General features: G+C 32.7%; 3 protein-coding genes and 3 long non-coding RNA genes across 9 annotated transcripts in view; 3 read left to right on the top strand and 3 right to left on the bottom strand.

The window, feature by feature from the left end:
- Positions 1-88: 88 nt before the first annotated feature.
- On the bottom strand, positions 89-11,315 carry LOC109535283 (kinesin-like protein Klp68D). Its single transcript, XM_019901174.2, has 12 exons — positions 11,134-11,315; positions 10,832-11,025; positions 6,217-6,341; positions 4,487-4,616; positions 4,169-4,370; positions 3,950-4,106; positions 3,323-3,632; positions 2,868-3,090; positions 2,022-2,245; positions 1,750-1,969; positions 1,381-1,628; positions 89-1,289 (listed from the first exon to the last, which is right to left on the bottom strand). The coding sequence occupies exons 1-12, from the start codon at positions 11,167-11,169 to the stop codon at positions 1,220-1,222; spliced, it is 2,139 nt and encodes a 712-aa protein (XP_019756733.2). The 5' UTR covers positions 11,170-11,315; the 3' UTR covers positions 89-1,219.
- Positions 2,239-6,100, top strand: LOC125502526. The gene is made up of 2 exons (XR_007280294.1): positions 2,239-2,791; positions 5,518-6,100. It is a non-coding gene; the product is annotated as an uncharacterized LOC125502526 (long non-coding RNA).
- Positions 11,316-11,429: 114 nt separating the features above from the next.
- On the top strand, positions 11,430-12,106 carry LOC125502525. Its single transcript, XR_007280293.1, has 2 exons — positions 11,430-11,702; positions 11,911-12,106. It is a non-coding gene; the product is annotated as an uncharacterized LOC125502525 (long non-coding RNA).
- A 1,165-nt stretch (positions 12,107-13,271) lies between these two features.
- On the top strand, positions 13,272-14,395 carry LOC125502528. The gene is made up of 2 exons (XR_007280296.1): positions 13,272-13,773; positions 13,903-14,395. It is a non-coding gene; the product is annotated as an uncharacterized LOC125502528 (long non-coding RNA).
- LOC109535285 (LIM and senescent cell antigen-like-containing domain protein 1) lies at positions 14,176-21,661 on the bottom strand. Of its 4 annotated transcripts, none has more exons than XM_048660945.1 (8): positions 21,575-21,661; positions 21,372-21,455; positions 18,359-18,481; positions 18,175-18,302; positions 16,355-16,532; positions 16,042-16,300; positions 15,841-15,982; positions 14,176-15,781 (listed from the first exon to the last, which is right to left on the bottom strand). In XM_048660945.1, exons 2-8 carry the CDS (start codon positions 21,398-21,400, stop codon positions 15,573-15,575), a joined length of 1,068 nt encoding a protein of 355 aa, XP_048516902.1. In that variant the 5' UTR covers positions 21,401-21,455; positions 21,575-21,661; the 3' UTR covers positions 14,176-15,572. The 4 variants fall into 4 exon arrangements, with proteins under 4 accessions (XP_048516902.1, XP_048516903.1, XP_048516904.1 ...); XM_048660946.1 differs by having other exon boundaries at positions 21,508-21,594; XM_048660947.1 differs by lacking the exon at positions 21,372-21,455.
- The window catches only part of LOC109532863 (importin subunit alpha-7), a gene marked incomplete in the record, with an annotated part of 6,633 nt that continues 6,030 nt past the window's right edge, over positions 21,460-22,062 (bottom strand). The window contains 1 exon segment of the mRNA XM_048660941.1: positions 21,460-21,856.

The raw sequence follows: 22,062 nt of genomic DNA on the forward strand, positions 1-22,062 counted from the left end.
TGTCTTTTTCAATGATTTAATGGTGTGATGTAAATGTTTTTAAACAGCGACCTACAATTTAGATTAACAAAAAATTAAATATCACAGCACTGCTAGTATTATTTATTTTATCTGAATCACAGAACAATTTCCTTAATACATTTCGACTAGAATATATTGCAGGTATCGACAAAATAAATAACAGCCATACAAGACTAAATATACACATTTCGGACTACAGACAGAATTACGATACACATAAAAAGTAGATAATTTAGAAAAATACACCCTTCGTACGAAATCGGCGAAACTCTCCGGTTATCGCTCTAATAATCCAGCTAAATCAATGCGTAAGCTCATCAATAAAACTTTTCTAAACAAGCAAATAAAATATTTAAAATGTAAATGCGTTTATAACTTGTGTTACATAGAAAATTATAAGTTTTATAGTTTTTCTACTTTAAAATTATTCTTTCAACCCGCTATACTTGTCCGCTTGTCTGGCATATTTAAATTCCATTTAGCTCATTGATACTCACAAATGACTAATTGCCATTCAAATATGTACAAGACTTTTAATGCACCACGGTGGAATTCCTGCTATGCTGAAAAAACAATTTAAAACAAATAATAATTACAACTAACGCATAACAGGCCGATCCAAATTTTCTTCATATCGAGTATTTTTGATGATTTAGAAGTTTTAATAACATTTTAAAATATTACAGACATTTTTTTATTTTATTTTATATTGCATGCACAATCCATTTTTATCTCAAACACACATAATATAAATAATCTGCAACAGAATTGAGATCCGATCACATCAACTAAGCAATAAATAGATAGGCATATACTGCTTAATAACTACCTAGTATATTTGACTATAAAATAGTATAAATATGCTCACCAAGTGATGTTACAAAATAATATGCTTTCATTTAATCTCAGTAGCTAAAATTGCTGTAAAACTATCTTTTATTTAGTAAGAAAAGATAAAAATAAACTTTAAAAACCGCATTTGTATATCGAAGCAATTGAATTCATTGATGAATTTAGTTTATTTCTGCGTCTGTCGATCAGACCCTGAAAAGAACTAAATTGTTTACTGTTCAATATGCTTTAGCAGTGTTAAGCAATAAGTTGTAAAAAAAAATAAATTATATAATACATTTCTCTGTACAAAAAAGTTAACTAAAAGAAAAAATATCACAATAAGCAAAAAGTACTTGTAAAATAATTAGTTTTGTTTCAGCTGATAAGATGACTTGGCTGATCTAGGGGGTACTGGCTTTGCTGCTGTTGTATTCCTATAAATTTATATTAAAGTTATCAGAGATAAAAATATGTTTTTCATCAGATGCTCTGCCGAGTATATGCATATAAATCACAGTCACGTACCTCAAACTATGAACATCAACAAGACTTTTAAGTGCCTGGTTGTACTTTCCTTCTTGTTCCAATTTGGACGTATTACTTCTACCTACTACGGAATGCGGTGCTAATCTAATGACCATGTGACTATTCTCCATTTCCCTTTTTATTACATCATTTACCAGAGCTTTAATTTGAGGACAGATAGCTGGAGGTGTATAGTCTTGAGTAGTTCTTAATGGCATATCCAATTTTAAGTCTAGGATATTTTCACCCTAAGGTCAAATATTTATCCATCAATTTTATAATTGGTTAGGAAAATAATTAATAATTACACAACAAATAACAGCAGAACATGAGTGGTTTGCTCCCTAAAACGTCGACTGTGTTACTTACTCGATATTTGGTTTGTGTTAGGCCTTGATTGACTGCATAATCAGAAATGGGACGTCGATAGTTATGTGCTATAGGCCTATCTTGCGGCAAGATTCTCGAAGAATCCTCCTTAATTATCCAGTTATCTGTATCTTCGTCAAATTGTGCTAAACTGATAATTCTACTTCTTTCTTCCGAAGGTACAAAATTATCTATTATTAATAGTGACTGTCTGAGATTCCTAAAATGCAGGTTTTTTATGGTGGAACTATTAATCTAATAAATTAACGTACATTGCGGCCTCATCATTGGCATTTTCCACCTCTTGCCTGTCCTTCAGGTACACCTCGTGATTATCGATAATTTCCTGTCTGACTGATTGTAACTTGTTGTTAAGTCTTTTCAGCTTGTCTCTCTTAAAATCGACCTGCTGTTGTAAACTGGCAAAAACCTGCTTAAGCTCTGAGCATGTTTCTTCTTCCAATTCTATTCGTTGCTGCATTTCAACTTCGCGTTTCTACATCAAAAAATGCATTCACAGAAGCTGACAACACATAAATCACAATCCTTATTAAGCAGATCTTACTTTTAACAGTTGTTTCTTCAATAGTTTATTTTCGGCCCTAAACATCGAAATTTCCGCTTGTAAATAGCTAATTTGTCGAGACCAATGTGTCTCTAGTGAATTTAATTCAACTTTGATTTTGAATATTTCATCCTGAATTTGTTCGCGTTGAAAACAGACGTTTTCAAAATCACTCATTAACCTTCTAAAATGAGTTTCACACATTTTTAGCTGTTTTGAAAATAGACGAAAAGCGACACAAATATCTTATGGTAGTACTGGGAATTTGAGAATGTCTACTGGATATCATAGCCATACATAGGAATGTATATGTTTATTTACTTGAGCAGGTAAAATAAGTTTTTGCATGTTCAAGTTCAGTTCCGCGTTTTATACTGCACTAGAAAATTTAATTACTAGGATTAATACTAGGTAGGTAAATCGAGTTGTCTAGAACTCATGCAGTTAACATCGATACTAATTATTTTGAAAAAAATGGTAAGTGCTTATACTTTTTAGGCTTAATTTAATTAACGTAGATTCTAATTGATTTGGGAAAATTATCAGCACTTACTTTTCTTTCAGCAATTTCGGTTTTCTGTTGTTCGAGTCTTAGTTCGTTTTCGTTTACACTATCCACTATATCCTTGCCGCCATGAACCATCTGCTTTTCCAAAGCCTTCAACTTTTTTGATAATTCATCAACTTCCATTTTACCCACTTCCAGTTTTCGTTCTTTTTCTACATTTTCACTTTCACTGTCGGAATCCAATAAGTCAGCTTCTTCACTGTCCAATCTGGGAAAATACTAATATTTAGATTTTTCAGGCAAATATAATAGCTGAAACTTTTCAGAAAGAAAAGATTTTTTAAACGAATTTTGAATAATGTACATCAAGCCTGTAGCTCAGGGATTCCCTAAACTTTTTCAATGATTCTTCTTTTTATAGATCGAACAGCCGAACGTATTGAAATTTCATAATTAACCCTTTATTACTGATTTTCAAAATATGGGAAAACCTGACATACCCATTAATTTCAGTTCCATTACTCTTCTGCATGATCAAGGCTTTAAGCCTCTCAATTTCATCTTGCAACATTAACAACTTTCCATCCTTAATGTCTTCGTTCTTCGTGGGTTTGTTCTTAATCGACTTGGCTCTATAGGCGTACCTCAAGGTAATTATCGTTTCGTCATAATTCATGTTAGCCGGCCCAATATTTGCTATCATAATTGTCTTACTGTTACCCCCCAAAGAGTCCTGAAGGAGTCGCGTTAGTTTGGAATCCCTATAGGGAATATGGGCGGAATTTTCTGCTAGAGCATATATTACATTCCCTAAAATATTCAATGTATATTTACTTAATGAAATTTTCAATAACATCATTGGCTAAACGTGTGCAATAAAAAATATATCAACTTTAAAAGGAAAACTTAAATGTAGTTTGTGATTAGTATTGAATGTAAATATTCCTTAGAGGTAATATTTCCGGTGGAAACGCTCCAAATTTAAAATCAAAACAAATTATCGTTTAATTGGACATTGAAGCGTAATGTAGATGCCTTGGAAACGGCCTTGCCTATACTAACTAAGCGCGAAGGATTCTATTAGTGAATTGACTGTTTTATTGTTAAATGCACGAAAAAGTGTTTACCCAAAGATGACAGGGCTTTATTGATTTTCGTGGCTTCTTTCAGTCTGTCTCCTGTGGCCCCCGTTTTGGACTGTCTCTCGCTACCCGCTAGATCCACTAGATTTAATTTGCCTACTTTCATCGATTTCGAGTCTCCTTCTACCATCTCAATAATGATCTTAAAAAAATAGTTGGCTTCAAAAAATCTTAAATTTTCGAGCGGTTTATTGGTTTATTTACCTGAAAAATCGCATGAGATCTGGAACTGTGTTCATTCATATTGGTCGCTCCAGTCGTTCGATTGTGGTTTCCAGTCTTCATGGCTTTTAGCATATCTTTGGCGCTCTGGCAAGTATGAGAATGCAAATTTGTAACAACCACACCTTCACCAGCTTGCTCTCTTAATTCGTGAATCTTTGTACTTTTTATCCGAAGTAAATCTCTGTGGAATAATATGTATGAGCGACTGTATGAAAGATTAAAAACATTCGAAAAAAAAATAAATGGGCAAACCAAATTCAAAGCTTAGTTAAGAAGCTATAATATACTAATCAATACCTAATTTCTTCCATATAAATTTCCAAGTAACGAACAGAGACCAGAAATTCGACGCCCGTTTTTCTGGCTATGTGGGCCCATATTTGTTCGAACGCTCTAGGAATAATTCCCATTTCATCCTCGTCACTTCCTAAACAACAATTAAAGCTACAATTTCGAAAATAGTCCCAAATTATATATTTTTTTAAACCAATGGGGTTTTAACCGAAAGTATTCGTTGATCGTTTCACGGGGCATTTTAAGAATAGCTTATGAATAAGCATAACAATAAAATAATTGGTCTCAAATGCACGAAATTAATTTTACTTTATAAAATCTCAATGCAACCTCCTGTATAATAACTATCGCCAAATTTAACTTCTTTTTATGTGAAGTATGTATTAAGGCTTTTAAGGATAAGCTTTTAGTGTGCATTTTACATTATACAGTGCGTTCTCGATTTACGAAAGAACAATAACTTCTAAATGCGCATATTATGCAAATTAAATTTTTGCTGCTTGTCGTTTCCAGAGGGAATACTCAATAGTACGATAAATTTCGAATATGTGTTGTGATAACAAACCAGTGCCTATTTTTAACAATAAAAATACTCAAAAAACTCTAATTATCATAAATATAAATATGTATGTATTTTGTCACAAACACACTGTACAATCTAAAAATATTGACATGTTCAGTGCATTCAAGAAAGTTTAAAAAACTTAATAGGTAGTTATCCCTTGTCTCTGGGGTGTACTGTGCGGTTTCAGTTGAAAAATGCGAATATTAAAATATTTCTATTTTTTACCCCTTATTCCAATTACGTTTCTAAATGTAAATTAGTTCAGAACCCGCCGATTGACGTCGGCTGCTGAAAAAATTACGTCAATATATTTATATGGAATCTAAACCGAGTTATGAATGTCGTCATGTTGAACAAACATACAAGGTGGCCGCAAATTAATTTATTTGGAAACAAACTTTTTTTCTTCCGCACTAACATAGTTATCAACTAGGAATTATTTTGTCAGTGCTTAATTGTTTTATTACAGAGGTTCTGACTGAATACAGAATTTAACGAAGGTGAGGTAGAAGTCAGACAAATAGGCGAAGTAACTAAATTAAAGGCGTTTTCCGATTATATATGGGGAACGGGATTTTGCCACCAGATGAGAGAACAATTAATATGCCAGAGCAACTGATAGGGCTCATAGAAAGCAATAAAAAGCAAATGTGGATGATTGATGGATGAAAGTGGTCCTTGATGGATGAAAGAAGGAAGCACAAGGAGCAAAACCGAGACAAAGACAGAACTGAACCAATTTTTCCCCTACTGTTGTTGCATTCAAATACTGCGCGCAAAACTATTTTCACAGTATATTGCAAAAATACTATGAATATGAACCTGAGTAAAAAAGTGAAAATGACCGACGTAAGTTCATCTTGCTTTGAGCCATCGTGTATATTTCAAAGTACCAAAAAGAAACACGTTGCCTACAACCGTCGTAGTTTTACAACATTTCCTTCAGATGACATTTATTTGTTGCCTCACCCTGTAAAACTTAGGGGTATAAGTACGTTGCAATGGCCCATGAAAATATTTGGTATAAATTAATAAAAAATAATTTCTACATTTTTCTCCGCTATACATATACTTATGAATCCCCTTAATTGGGAAATTTTTAAATTGCGTCTCCTAATAACAGCGTTTTTTAGGAATTAAACCTAGTTCGGTCCATTTGATCATTTACCTTCCATAGTGTACGTTTTTCCAGTTCCTGTTTGTCCATATGCAAAAACACAGCCATTGTAGCCTTCGAGGACGGAAGCAACCAGTGGGCGAATTGTTTCATCATAAAGTGTCTGTTGTGCTGATCTATAACAGAGCGAACGCCTGATGAATATTTGAAAACCGTGCTGCTTTACATTTGTTAAATTTAGTGTGAGTCGATTACGTCAAAGGCTGCATGAAATTTAACCCAGCCCACTCATGTTTATCCAATTGTGGAAATAATTAAATTTATTTCAAAGCAAATAATAGGTAGGTTTTGGGGTCACTCGGACAGGTGTGGAGTTTTAAATTTGGATGAATAATCACGTCAAGGATTATCTTATCATCCACTCAAATGTGATATCTTGAAAAATGTAAATTAATGTTTAATGTATATCTTTTGTATGTACATATTGCTCTTGAGAATGCCAATTAACGCACCATAAACAAAGTACATCGATGTAGGTCGTCGGCATATTCTTTCTTTGATAGATAGATAGGTATGGAATTATAATAACGCAATCATAATATTGATCTTAAAAAGTAATAAGCCACTTGCTTTTAGTTTTTTTCCTTTTACGGCACCTATTTAATAATATGCTGACCTGGATAATTTGCCGTTTTAAAGGTTCGAAGCAAATAAACTCTCTGTATATTAACGTATTTATCCTGATTATTAACGCTTTCCCGGTATCATTACAACCGTTATGAGAGAGGAGCAATAATATTATCCATATAAAAAAATTACAAAAAAGGTAGTATCCTTTCCAAGTTCATGATTTTTCTCAAAATTATATTTACAATTTCAACTTAGCAGTGATAACAGCTAAACACAAACATATAAAAATCATACATTATATATAATACAAACAAATAACATCAGACCCATATGTTATGCTATTGCCGTTATGTGAAATAATATCGCAAAATGCACCGGATATTTTTAGCTTAAGCCGTCATTCACGATTTACATCGATCATTGATAAAAAGCATAAATCATTCTTTTGGGTTTTATGTTCATTTTAAGGGCGTCACAAATTTATTCCATTGAATATATGGAGATTTATTGCGAAATTCAGCAGTCGACTTAGATCGTCCAGTTCACACTGAAACACAGTTTTCTGTATCAGAATATGTTGTGATCAGCAGAACTGGAATTTCATAATTTTAACTGAAAATTTGTTATATTATATTAAATGGCGATAAATGTACTGTTTCTACGATAAACCTTGCGAAAAGCGTTTAATTTTCATATATTTGCTTCTACCTTTTCAGAGGCTAAGAATTTCCGATAAAACATTAGAAGTAAAATACAGTTTTTTATACCATCTATCGGAAATCAGATATCTTCAACCGCTTCTTAAAGTCACTATTTTAAACTTTGACAATCATAAAATCTAATTAGTTAAATACAGTTTTTAACACATGAGCTGTCTAAAACGTTTATATAGTCAATAAAAAAATCGAGGATTGGTGTTAGTTATGTAAAATGTCTATTTTTTATTAATCCTTTTTTAAATAATTCTACGAAAATCTTTAAATTTGGTACACTGGAGTGCTACGCTTTTTTCCAAGGGCCCAATTAAGACACTTTTTATGCGTCTTTGAAGGCAAACATGATTTGAGTTGATTATGTTACATAAAATAAAATCGTTTCTTATAATTCCCGTGCGCAAAGGTGTTTGCTTCTTGAAACATTTTCGATAATTGCAAGATTTTTGAAAAATTATATTTTAATCTAACGCATATCGTAGCATCTTAGTCGTGTAAAATCCCTTATTATCTTTTAGGTTTTTTTCGAAAAAGTGAAAAGTCGATTGAATTTGACTGCTGGCGGCGAATTTTCGATTATTTTATTTATTATCGAAGCACCGTGTTGAAATGGATTTTTTTAAATATACATAGTACATACCACATACATTTTTAATGAGCAAGTTATTCATCTTCGTTAAAAAAATGGAAATAATCCATGCGTGCCAAGCTTCAAAGGTATTGCAATTTCTTACTTTGATCAAACACATAATTTTTTTGTTACATGCTGATTAGACCCAGTTAGTTCATATTAGATACCGATAAAAGCAAATTATGACTAGGTATTATTACTACTGGAATGGTAAAATGTTTTTTTCATGGTTTTTCCAAGTAAGTGCTAAATAATAATCACCTTAAGTCCGACAAACGTAGGTCAACGCGTACAAAAAAACAGACGCAATTTAAAAGAAGCGTTAAAAGTTATGGTTTTATTTGCACTGTGTTAAGTCAATACAGAAACATACGCTGATCCGTTCCAAAGCAGGATTTTCCACAAAATCAAACTTATTTGTTCAAGGGGTATTATTAGAGGATTTTTATTTTAATACGACTGTTCGCTGTTGAGTATATACCAGGATTAAAATAGCTTACAGTTAAATGGAACTGATCACTTTAAAAATAAAGCTGATGATTACTATTGTACGTAACGTACGCTATTAATTTTTATGTTTTATTTCAATGATTCAAGGTATTTATTTTATGAAGAACATTTGTAAATATAATTATTATTGATTAATACACCTGATAAGAGAAACCATTGTTGATGATTAGACGTATTGATTTCTGCGACTAAAATTCAGGGAATTTTTCGTTCAGAAAAACACTCACAAGCGTATTTCCTTATTTTAATATGCGCGTTGGCAAATTGACACACGATGTTCAAGTAGAAAATTTGAAATGGAAACCTTCGTTTTTTATATCGTTATCATATATGTACAGAGATTAGTAGATCTACTAACCTCTGATATGTATATGTATCGTTTGACCCAAATAAAAATAAAGTTAAAATTTGGCGTTATTTTTCTTTTGCATGTTTTGCGCGCAAAACTGTTGCTTTCATTTTTCATTAGATTCATTCAGATTATTGTCTTGGTTTGGCTTTTAGTAGGTAAATACTTTACATGGCAGTGTATTTTAAATTTTCTCTCAATTTCACTAACAGTTGAACGAACAACGAACAGAAGAAAATTATTTTAAGAATAAATAAGTGCATATACGAAAATGAACATAACGCTTAATGACATTCTTTTTTTCATTTCAATTCTTTCATGGTAAATTCCCTGTATACTCAATAATAAATTAATGGAAAATATATTTTTTATTTGCGTCACAGCAAAAGTGTTGATGATTCTAGTTGAACGTATTTACTTTCTTTACCTGCCTATAAGTGGTGTAATATTTAAAATGAGAACAATGTTAAAATTGCATAATCTTAAAGAAATATTCGAGTGTGTTCTATTAACTATTTGTGAATGGCGCTTATTTTGAAGCACCCTGTGTAGATATACAATTTTGCGAACAAAATGCAAATATGTGTGCCTGAATCTGAAAATCCTGTTTTATTGGGCGATTCACGACCTAAATCAATCAAAAACTTAGCAGATCTTAATAGAATTAATGTTTAAGTAAGTTTGTTGATTTGCGAATTTTCTGATTGTCTCCTGAGATGCAAGAATGCATTCTTAAGTGAGCAAATCAATCTCGATAAACAACATTCTGAACCCATACAAAGCATTTAAATTTTTGTATTTTTTATTTTTGCCAGGTTTGTCTTTCAAAACCCTGTTGAATCAGAATGAATAAATTTCGTACATTGGATTGCTGCGGGATTTCCAAAATTTTTCAAGTTAAAAAAGAGCCGTCTTTTAAAACACTTTCAATTATTAAAAAATGTTGGAAAATGGGTGTAAAGTAATTTAAGCTAACGCATATGATCAGTTGCGACCAAATCAATGCCTTATTCGTAAAGTTACTTATTATTAAATAAATAAATAAAATGGACAGCATTTTTAAGAATTAAACAAACAGTTTTCATAAATCAATTGAGGCCAATTAATAATTTTTTAGTTTTTCCGAAAATACACAAAATATTTTTTGTGAATACGAATTGTCGATGGCTGGTACTCTGACAGAGAGGCCAATATGAGATCGCATTTACGCCCATTTCTTTCCGCATCACTCTGTATATGAATGCAACTAATTGATAATCCGTGCATTAATTAATAAATACCAAAAAATCTTTAATTTCAGTTATATTAATATATCCTTGTCGATTTGAACAGTTTCTATTTCAACTGATGATTACGAAATTAGGTTGTTAATGATGATTACTTAACGGCAAGTGCTAATTTAAAAAATTATGTACAAAAACTATTAAATGCTTCAATTGACCAAACCGCAAGATAGCCTTGCGTGGCTTATTACAGACATACTTTATCAACATAGGAGAAAGTCTCTGCTTTATAGGTAAAAGTGCTTTTATATGATAAATAATTAGATTAAGTGTGGTAAGATGCTGGTTGCAACAGTTTATATAGGTTATTATGGGCTTTTCTATGAGTTTTTCTTTGTAAACACTAAGCCGTCCTTATCTATCGCATACTCGTAGCAAACAAACATGTTATCTTGTAATTTGTTTAAACTACTAGAACAGGAACAAATGCGTACAATGGCAAGATAAATATGACGAATTGAACTTGCAAATTATTAAGGGAGGTGATGTCTATGCGTAAATAGGTGGATAATCAATATAATTTAGGTCTGAAATAAAATTCTACTCTTACCTTTCATCGTAGACAGCGTCGTATGTAAAAATCTTACTCCTCTCATTATCACTTCTCGCTTTTAAGTTTTCTACCTCAATAACCCCTCGGTTGGAGTAGATTTTCACAACACTTTTGCACTCCTGTTGGAGCTCTTTAACACTTAAAGGTCTACACCTTACAATAACCTGCACTGACTCATTACTGGCTAATTTCTGGAAAACAACAATGAAAATTACTAGTTTTAATTACACCCAACATGAACCACAACACTTTTCCCAGTGAAATCACACAAACAGTATTTTATAAAATAAATTACTTACATCTGCAGAATTGGAACCACTTTCAACTGAGGTCATTTTTATTTACGTATTTCCTTACACTTATATAACACTTCTATTAACTATCAGTCCGCCTATCTTACGGGAAAACATTGATAAATGTTTATTGGGGGCTATTGATTTTTCCGTGCGCCTTTTGTATTTAAATTATCCTGCCATTTGTTGTGACTTATTCCCTTCCTTTTGTTTAAATCGGTTTGTGTACATCTATTGTCTGTAATGTCAAGCAAACCCCAGATTTGCAGAAATCTGTAAGGCCTCAATCAAATCAAGTCGACATTCACGTACTTTTACGTTATCAATCTGCGTGTAAAACAAAGACAGATAAAGCCGGGGTCCAGGAAATTAAAGTGAATCCGTTAATTCATGGACGAGCGGATAGCCAGAGCCTTTGAATATAAAACTATTAGTTAGTTTTATATTCAAAGACCAGAGCACACGGCATTCGGCCCAGACACCAACCACAGATCACAGAGGTTACTCTGTGATCTGTGCACAGATTCATACCAAATAAAAAACCCAACAATACTCCATGATACAATGAATACAAGGTAGGATCTTGCGTCGATTTGCGTGACGTCAGTGGAAATCACTGCCGGGCGTGCTTTTGTCCTGTCTGCTAAATGTGATTAAATATAGCTTATTTAGTCTTTGTCACATTTAATTATTTTTTATAAATCTTCCTTATAATTACAAAATGCTTTGCAGCAGATTTTAGACTTGAAAATTAAAAGTAACAAAAATGTATATATTTTGTAGACTAGCACAGTTGCCAGTTGTGCAATAAAGTATAGCGTTAGCTGAAAATGTATCCTTGCAGAAATAGTACATTACGATTCACGAGACGGAAGTCCAAACAATTTCCCAATGTTACTTTCCTATTATTTACGACGGAATATGCGGTTTGTGGTGCCGCGGATGATATGTAAATTTTAATACAAATGAAATGACTGCACACCGCATTTTTTATATTTCTGAACCGACACTTAAAAGTAGCAAACAATCTAGAGTACACTTTCCAACTAGCAAACGCAAAATGCTCAGTTTTGTCTACAAAATTCCCAAACATGCCCAAACGCATTGACCCCATGATGCAATGAATTAATTGTACGACAATGAATTTATTGTATGATACAATCAATTCATTGTATGAACAGTGCATTCATTCATTGTGATACAATTAATTCATTATTTCGTTTGGCTCAACCCGATTTCTCAAATGACACTCTGGCAACACAGCACGCTAAAACGGTGAAAATCAGAGATATCGTAAAGAATTATTTAGGGTATTTTTCTTCCGAATAGGCACAAATCAGGTCCGAAACGCGATTTTCAAAGTACTGAGCTATACAATGCTGCAAACCACATCTTCATATAACTCTCCATTTTTGAACTATTGCGTTTTGAATTCAGTGAAAATTTGTCTAGGTTACATGCATTTTAAATGGGATCAGCCAGTGACCAACCAGTGACGTCATGTGCGCACGAAAAGCGAGTTTTTGATCGATTAATATCCTACCTTGTATTCATTGTATCATGACGATCATGACACTACTCAGCGCACAAAATATCCCCCCTATATGTATGGGGGTATGTTCTGTGACTCAGTGTTCCGTACCACTTCAAGAACTTTTTTTCTCCAGCGGCCGGGCAAATAAAAAAAATGCAGATTTTTTTGTTGGCAGGTAAAAGTTTTGCTTCAATGTGAATTGATTGGATTTTTTTATTAGGATTGTTCCTGTTACACAATAAACAATGCATTAATGAATAATAAAAGTATCCTATAATGATTTCTATGTTTTATTTTTCTTCTAGCTTGAAAATGATGTACAAGACGTATTAGTGGAGTCCAAGTCATTATTTTGCTTATACAAATACAACTGGCTAATTTGGTGCCATTAAATACGTTTTGCACACTTTTTGAAGCATTGAAAAAGTGACTACTCCATTATATTACTTTATTTGAAATTGGCGGGCATTCGCTGGAACCGCGGGTGGCTCCCCTTGAGCCACGGCTCCCAGTTAACGAGAGAGAAAGCATCATCTCAGAGGACAAATTATTTACATTTAGTTTCTCGTTTCTACATGTCTTTGTTATGGCCTTGGAATGCGTTCAGATATACAACTTGCACAAGGTTAAATAGAAAACCATACCTCATAACCAGGCCCGTAATGCTGGCTTTTTTTTAACGTACAATTAGGGACAATGCAACAAGGCACATTTTAAAGAAACTGTTCTTTATTAGTCTGTAATTTGTGACAGTTTGACGTCAACCTATCAACAAACTATTAAAGAATGACAGAATGTTGTCATTTATGTTTATAAAATGTGTATTATAAAACTCACATAAAATAGCAAATTCTGAATTAACGGACGACGGACAAAAGAGAATTCTTACTTTTGACCATTTAAGCATTAAATAACATTTTTCAATTGAATTTGAATCATCTTGCTATCTAAATATTGACCAAATACTTAGAGCGGCTTCTAAGATCCGCTTTATTTTTAAATTTCCGTTTTTTAAGTGAAAACGAATAACATTCCTATACCGATGTTTGATATAAAACAGTGCACAATTTTCAACGAGAACTTTACAACTTAACCGGTTCCCAAAATATGAGGTAAATACTTAAAGCGGCTTTCAAGATCCACATTATTCTTGAATTTCCGCATTTTGCGTGAAAACTAAAAACATTCCCAAAATGATGGTTTTTAGGGTATGTTATTTAGGTAAAAAGTGCATATTTTAGGGCTCCATTCCAAAAGGGTTACGGGAGCTTCCGGCTCAATCCGTTCTCTAAATATGAGCGAGACTTCAAGCGACTTTCAAGATGCGCAATATTCCTAAAATTTATTGTAAATTTTTGAGTATAAGCTTATTCCTAATGCTCATCTGCATTATTCTGTTCAGGAGCGAGAACAACTTGGTTGTTTTTTCCCATTAACGGTTGAGTATTTTTTTCTGTGACTTAAATTTTTTTTTAACGCACTTTTACTGGACTGGGTCATATTCTGATACAAACTATTCACTATTAATTGTTTATTAAACAATAAACTATTAACATTATCAATTTTATTAGAGATTTTCCAAAACAAATGGAAAGCACACATATATCTAAGGCACATGTAAAAGGCACTTATAAAATGGCGTTTCTACTGTAAATCCTCAGGCTTTCCAGCAAAGCAAAATATTACGATTTCCATTAATTCACTAGTTAGATATAACAAACAACGAAAAGTATTAATAAATATTAATAATATGAAAAATACATTATAGTACAAAATATAATTTTACAACAATTACAAGCGAACAATTTCATAGATTTATTCCAGTATGAAACATTTGTATTTTTACATTGATTAGTTTGAATACAAAAGTGTATGAATTGTATAATATTAAGGCACAATCGTAAATTGTCGAAAGTAACTGACCAAGTTACACTCACTGCGTCGAAAACTGCAAAATCATGAAGACTGCAATGCAGATGAAATTAGCAAACATTTGCCGCAAGGAGAATCTTATAAGCAGCATTTTAACATTTTATCTTGTACGTATTTACTTTTTTGAATTCAAAGAGTATCATAGCCAAATTAATAACTCTTTGCGAGTTCTATTAGATATATTATTCATTTTATAACAAGGCAACAGTTTGCATTTTTTAATAAATTGAGTTTTCTGAAAATATTCAAATTAAAATAGATAGAAATCACTTTTGATAAACATTTGCTAAGCAATCTTGGTCGCACTATCGTTGAACATTTTCATTCAAATTGCAAAATCAATTAGCTAGTCAAGTTAAAGAACACCTTAGTATCTTATTGTTTTAAATATTAAATAAGTAGATAATATGTTAACCTTTTTGCAGAGTTGGCAGTAACTTTTGTGCAAATGGTATATCAAGATTAAAATAGTACCAAATTGAAGCAAAAATGTAGAACCTCAAATGAAACGCAAAAACAGTTTGTATGTCACTCACTCGGGTAAGCCCAACAACAGCGTCAGTATTCCATACGAGTTGGTAATTTTGAGTGAAATGACCGTTTAGCAACAAATCAAAGAATATAGGGACAAAATGTAAATTCGTGAATTTCTTCATTATTTTTTATTAAAAATCTTGATACGCCTCAAAAATTAAAATTAAAAATTATTAAAAATTAATGCAAATTACTTTTTAGCGGCAGTTTCCCATGAGCATCCAGTTTCCTTTAGAAGGGTTTTTTTTTTTGTAATAGACGCGTTAGCTTACTAATCGATTCGGTTCTATCGTCAGTAATTCTTGACAAACATGTCAAGCATATGTTTTTTTCAAACTATTTTCTGGTTCTAAACACCTGCTTCAATTAAATACAATAAATCCTGAACCCACTTCCATATTAGCTATCATTAGATCAGATTCTTGCAGTTTGACATTGGACGTGGTTATTCCACTGGTGTTGGAGCCCTTCGAGGGGCGGCTTCATGCTGCCTTCGCAGACGATTTCTCAGCTCTTTGGGAAACTTCTCGTAGCACTTCTTACAAACAGGTTTCAAGTCGCATTCGTAGAACTTTGTTTTTTGGTTCATTTTTTGGTCGCAAACTGAACAGGCGAAGTGGTGAACGCACCAGGCCTTGTTAAGCGCAGTGAACACTGGAATTGTGTGAAAACAATTAGTGATGATATGTCAGGAGTTAGACAAAGTCGCGTACCATCTCCGGCGATTACTTGATTGCAGTGATGGCAAAGATTGCCAAATAGTTGATGATAATGCGTTTCGCAATAAGCCAGGCCTTTCTTCTCGTAGTGGCGATGGCCGAAGAATGGCTTCTCGCACTTGGCACATACAAAATGCTGAAAAATTGGGAAAAAACTAGATTGCAAAGAATGCGAGTTTTAACTTTGGATTGTACCTCCACATGCCAGTGCTTGCCCAAAGCGGTAACAACGCGCTCTTCAATTGGGCGCCTACAAGCGCCACAAATGGGTACGCCCATCTTATCATGGCACCGCAAGCAGTATAATTCATTGGTGTCATTCTTGGCTAATCCAGGACGGTTGCGAACCTCCCTAGCGTTTGCATCTAATTCAACCCCGCACGTGGAACAGTTGAAGTGATAGGGATGATACACTTCGCCGCGGAACTTCAGTGGTTGATCATCGATCATTGCACTGAAATTTCATATCATTTACTAGCAGAAAAAGGTTCCATATTTCGTCACTTACTGGCACTTATGGCAGATGTATTTTCCCAGACCTCGGGCTTTCACTTTAGCGTTGCATTCGTGACACAGAGCTCTTCCGCTGTTTTTTATAAACCCAGTGTCAGCCAGTTCTTGCTTGCACATTTCACACAGGAAACATTCTGCGTGCCATGAAGCGTTCATCGCCTTGATCACTCGACCTGGAACGACAATTTTTTCATTTTTTAAAAACAAATTTTATAAAGTAATTTTTATCATGTTAGCGAATCGTAAAATAGTTTAGAAACGAAAGGGAAAAGGGGCTTCATCTGACATAATAGAATAGACACATTTAGTTTGTTGAGGAAATTCACACATCGTGGATATTTTATTAATGGTACTACCACTTTTCAATAAGAATCAAATTTTAGATCAAACAAGTTGAGAAAAAAATTGTAGTTTTTTCTGAAGATAGTTTAAAGGGCAAACGCGTAATTGAGATGAGAGAATATTTAAATTTTGACTCAAAAACCAATTTAATCATCATGGAACCGATTTCAATACAGTGCTTCATTGCGCATAAAAAGTTGCAGATAGGCAACTAATTGGTAAAATTCGTTTCTTTTAATTAACCAATTTTTTTTAAGTTTTCTTAAAAATTGTGTCCCATAAAAGCGCAACCGAAGTCATCTTTGACTTATTAAATGGCACACCCAAATTTCCACTTTATATCGAAATTTTACATTAAATTTGCAATCTGATAACCCCGCTCCAATCGCAGACCGAAAATTGTAATTTTTGGAAAGGATTAAAAATTAATTTCTCAGAAACGGAAAAAGATCAGAACCTGTCTCTTTCGTCGGCTGTTAGAGGACGAAATAGACTTTATTTGGCTTGCTTTAAAGTGTCTTTAGCTGCTCACATGTATTTTCTACAAATAATCACAGTTTAAAAATTTCAAATGACTAAAACTATTTTTTTAACTCAATTCTCTTTTGGTATCTGCGTCTTTCAGTACCAATATGTTCTACACCCATTAGAGATAGCTTAAGAAATAAATATGAATTCAGTGAAATTGTCCAATTATTTGTTCGCTGATTCCAGAGGCAGATTTATAGCAATCTAAACATTATTGTATCACAAAAACGAAATTATCAATAGTGGAACAAATAGTGGACTTCTTTTGAAAATTGAAAAAATAATTTTTAAAATTAATTTCTCTACTAATTGGAATTTTCTCTTACAGCTTGAGCCTAAGTGTGTATACCCTCTAGGTGATAGTTCTTGATTACTTTTTGATAAATAATTCGTTCTTATTGCGAAATAGGAGCACTATTTATCAATCTGTAATAAAAGACGTGAGGAAATTTTGTCTTAAGATTTTTGAGGCGAAATACCCAAAAAGAAGTTTGTAAAAAAAATACAGGTAATTTATTTACCTCTGCAGAATTACAATTAATATGTAATTTATTTTCTGGTATTAAGTAAATAAATAAATAAAGGCGTGAAACTATTTGGGCATCCAAATTAAGAACGGTTACTTTGTTTATATTAACTTTGAACAAATTTACTTGAAGTCTACTGAAAATAAAAAAACTTCCCGCAATGCTTTTGAAACCTAAATCTAGCAAAATATTGAATTTCCAGTCAGTTGAAAGTTGAGAAATCTTTTATAAACCAATAAAGGAATAAAAAACCAAATAGAAAAAAGCAATTTGGGAAACAAAAGTCAAAATTAGAGACGAAATATTCTAAAATTAATAGTTTTTTGCATTCACCCTGTTATCGCAATGGACCAATGGTTTAAGCGTAAAAAATTCGGTAGCGTTAACTTAATATTAATAATAAATTTTAAATATTCACCTATAATAAATCCGCCACATTTTTGGCAACACGGAGCGAACAGAACATGAAAATCATGTTCACAGTACTTCCTCCCATCGTACTCGTAGAAAACGCCATCTGCAAACTCGCGGAAACACTGGGCACATCTGAAAGAAGACAATGTTATCATCATTCTCCAATTAAGTACTTTCTGATTACTTACACAAAACATTGCTGATGCCAAAGCTGCCCAGTTGAATTCACAATCTTTTCCTGGGGCTCAAAGCCTTCGCCACATTTCGAACAAAGCATGTTGTCCCTGGACATACTGGCCAGGTTAACCACCCTGAAAGGAAATTTGTGAAACTATTTCTTGAGTCATTCATTCGCTTATTATTCTCGAAAGCGTTTCCACCAAACAACACATATGCAAAAATAATTATATAATAAATCGGTCCTACCATGTTAGTTTAGAAGGCTGAATCGGCGATTCAAGGTTTTGTTTCAAACTTAAGGGTGCATTGTTTAAAGGTGTTAAAGGCACATTATCATACACTTCATATTGGTAATAACTACTGTTTATATCATCTTTGGAACCCTTCGACGCTCTTCGTTGCGCCAAAAGACTGTTCTCTATTGCGCCAAGTACCGGAATTTTCGGTGATGCATCCCGCGGATTCATCATTGCACTTTGTCAATTCACAATAACGAAAATAGAAAAAATCAACGGTAAACTGAGATCACTATTCGACATATAAATAGATTTTATTAATTTTGTGAGTTTTATACAATGATGTTGACTCTGTCTATCCTTATCAAAGATCGGTTATCTATATAGTTATATTTCGTTTGAATTTATCCAGCGAGCAATTGCATTAGCACGCCAAAAATTAGTGCAGACACACAGCCTTATCTTGCCTTGCTTTGTTAGAAGGTAAAGGTAAGAAAATAAAACATTCTTATTCTAGTGAAAGTTCTCTGGTGTATTGCAAGTTTGCTAATATTTTAAAGCTAAAGTACTGTTTTCAATGTTATGTTGAGTTGCAAAACCCCAATGAATACTTCCAACTGTATATATGTCATACCACTGTTATCAACGGGTTGAATTTATCTGGAGATCAATATTTGCATTTTTATATTATTGCGGGTTTGGAGATTTAACTTCAAGTGGCCGATAAGAATAACCATTAATTACGTAAAGTTGAAAACAAGTTAGGTTCTCCTTTAATGCAAATTCCCTAGTGATACTTTTAATTGCACCAAAGAAAATATTATTTTACCAAGAAAAATTTGATTATTTATATGATATTATATTATAGGGGCAACAATCAACAAAAATGTGTTAGCTATTTTTTTTTAAACAATCAAAATTCACCACTTGATTAAGTGCCATCTAAAGTAAACATGTACAAAAAGTCATTAAAAAATATGTTAGATTAATGATTCTGCAGCTGAAATAAACATAATCATGTTCAAGATTTATTTGGTGTTATGAAGCAAATTACAATACTCAAAACCTGGGTCCATCTACCAACCTGTCGTTTTATTCGATGGTCTTATTATACCTTTTCGCTATGTTTGTTCATATTATATATATCTTCAGATATTTTAAACACAATTTATCGTTTGTCCTCCTGCCATTGCCGGTTATTAGGACAACTGATTTTTAAAATTTTTCCAAGAAAACCAAAACTGTTTGTCTTTTTTTTTTCATTTAAAATCCCATTTTTAAGGCTTTGCTTAAAATGAAAAATTGGAGAAGTTCCTTGAATTCTTTAGACTTTTCGGTGATTGCTCTAATAATCAGTATTATTTTTGTGGTCGATCTCATGCTTACTACCTCATTTGCTTCTATAACCATTTTCAGCATGGTCTTGATTATATTGGTTCTTCTTCAACTAGTAAGATTTCGTTTCAATTTTTCAAAACTTAACAACAAACAAGGAATTGTTATATGGATGTTGTCAAGCACATACAGAAGAAGATACATACAAACCATATCACAAGCTTCCATCTACCATTTTCTTACCCTATATGAGATTGCAGATTGCATTTCCTAACCTATACTCAAAAGATAAATTATCTTTTGATCTGTATTATATCTATACCAAATCTTTAAAATTTTTTGCAATTAAATTAGAATTATGCGATGCATCGCCTACATAACAATGAATTTTGAAAAATGACAATGAAAACATTTTACGGGTTTCTGTAAAAATTGCGCTTTTAAAAAAATATTTTTTTTGTGAGTTGGTATTATTCTGTAACTTATTTTTTATTTTAATTGTGAACTTGCGTTGTCCGGCACAATTTATTGCGAATAAAATTATAGATCTTCTCTATGGTTCTATTACTATTGAAAATTAAATACTACACACATTTTTGGTGTTTCATTTCGAAATTCGTTAAATTTCTGCATTTTCTTTTTGCAGCTACAGTTTCTCTTGCCATTGGAAAAAAATTAAAAGATGTCTTCAGACAAAACAAATTTGCTTTTAACAACTGTTCTTTCTTTGTAGGCAGATAAAAGAGCTGCATAATCGATGGTTTTTAATGGCATTTGCATTCTTAATTTACATCTAAGTTTTCTTCTATAATCGTTTTTAAGATACTCGTTATTTTAGTTGTCTTCGATTGTGTGAAGTTTAGATTTTCTTGTTATTTACACAATTCGTGTATAGGTAGACAATGTTCCAGCGTATTCTATACCTATGGTGTTCTTATTATACAGGATGTTCTCACTCTCGTTAGAGGAACTATTTCTCTTAATTGATGACTAAAGACCTTTTAATCTTTCTACAGGGAGAGGAAATAATCTTACAAGACTTTTAAAGTCCGTCTTTATGGCTTCTGCCATTTTTGGGCTATTTAGCTCAAAAGTAAGGTAGGAGCTTACAGCCAAGAGTTTATAAAAAATCTTCAATTTATTCCAGTCAAGTGATCTTCGTGTCTGTTTAATTAAAATTGTGTAATTATAGTTCGAATTAGGTCCGTCCACTCCTTTATTCCATGCGATAAACAGCAACTGTATACCCAGTTACTCTAGTTTGAGTGTTAGAACACTTACAACATCTAATACGAAGAAACCTAGTTTAACATTGACTTCTTATGCAGCATGGTTATTGGTAAACTGGAAGTTAGATTAAACAGCAGCCCATATAGAAGATAAAATTATGTCATGCATATAAATATCACTATGGTGTTAATGCATGCATACAAACGGATTACATGCTTACCCAGGCATAGGTAAAGGTGTCGGCGACATAATAAGAAGTTACTCTTCAAACCGAAAAATGGGAAAAAGCTTTTCAAGAAAAAAACTGGAAAAATAAATAAAATGTATTGTATACTATACTAGCTATAGCTATTTACAGAGGATTGTCTTTTGTACAAACGGACACACCAAATACCAAGATGCAATATATAGACTTAAACATACCGAGATTACGAAAATTTTACTAGTTGGAAAATGGGACACTGAAAATGACAAATTTTCACAACACGCCCAGGTGAAAGGACATAACACATAACCTTGATGTAAACGCCAATTTTCAATTATTATGGAGCGATAGAGTAGTTAGTGTTGTGGAGAATCACTTCTATCTTTTATATTCATGGCTAAGACAAGGACAGGGAATTGAGTTACTTGTAATACTAGATTTTCGGCCAATTATAACAGACGATACCATTTCAAGAATGGAAGCACAGAGACGGAGCGGCCCTTGAAGAAAAATTGTAAACTTATTTGTTTTCAAGTTTGTATCAGTAACATAGCGGGAAAAACTGTTCTGTAATTTCTGGTTTTCAAAGCAAGTATTTTTAAGTGTTATTACTAAAGCGCGGAATATATGCAGTTAAATTCAATCAAAATATGCGCATATATATGCATAATTTTTATTCCAAATATGCAATTATATGCATTTATTT

The sequence above is a fragment of the Dendroctonus ponderosae genome, unplaced genomic scaffold (genome assembly GCF_020466585.1).
Source record: "Dendroctonus ponderosae isolate FM_Combo_2020 unplaced genomic scaffold, Dpon_F_20191213v2 Dpon_F_20191213_1, whole genome shotgun sequence".
Taxonomy (NCBI): Eukaryota; Metazoa; Arthropoda; class Insecta; order Coleoptera; family Curculionidae; genus Dendroctonus; species Dendroctonus ponderosae.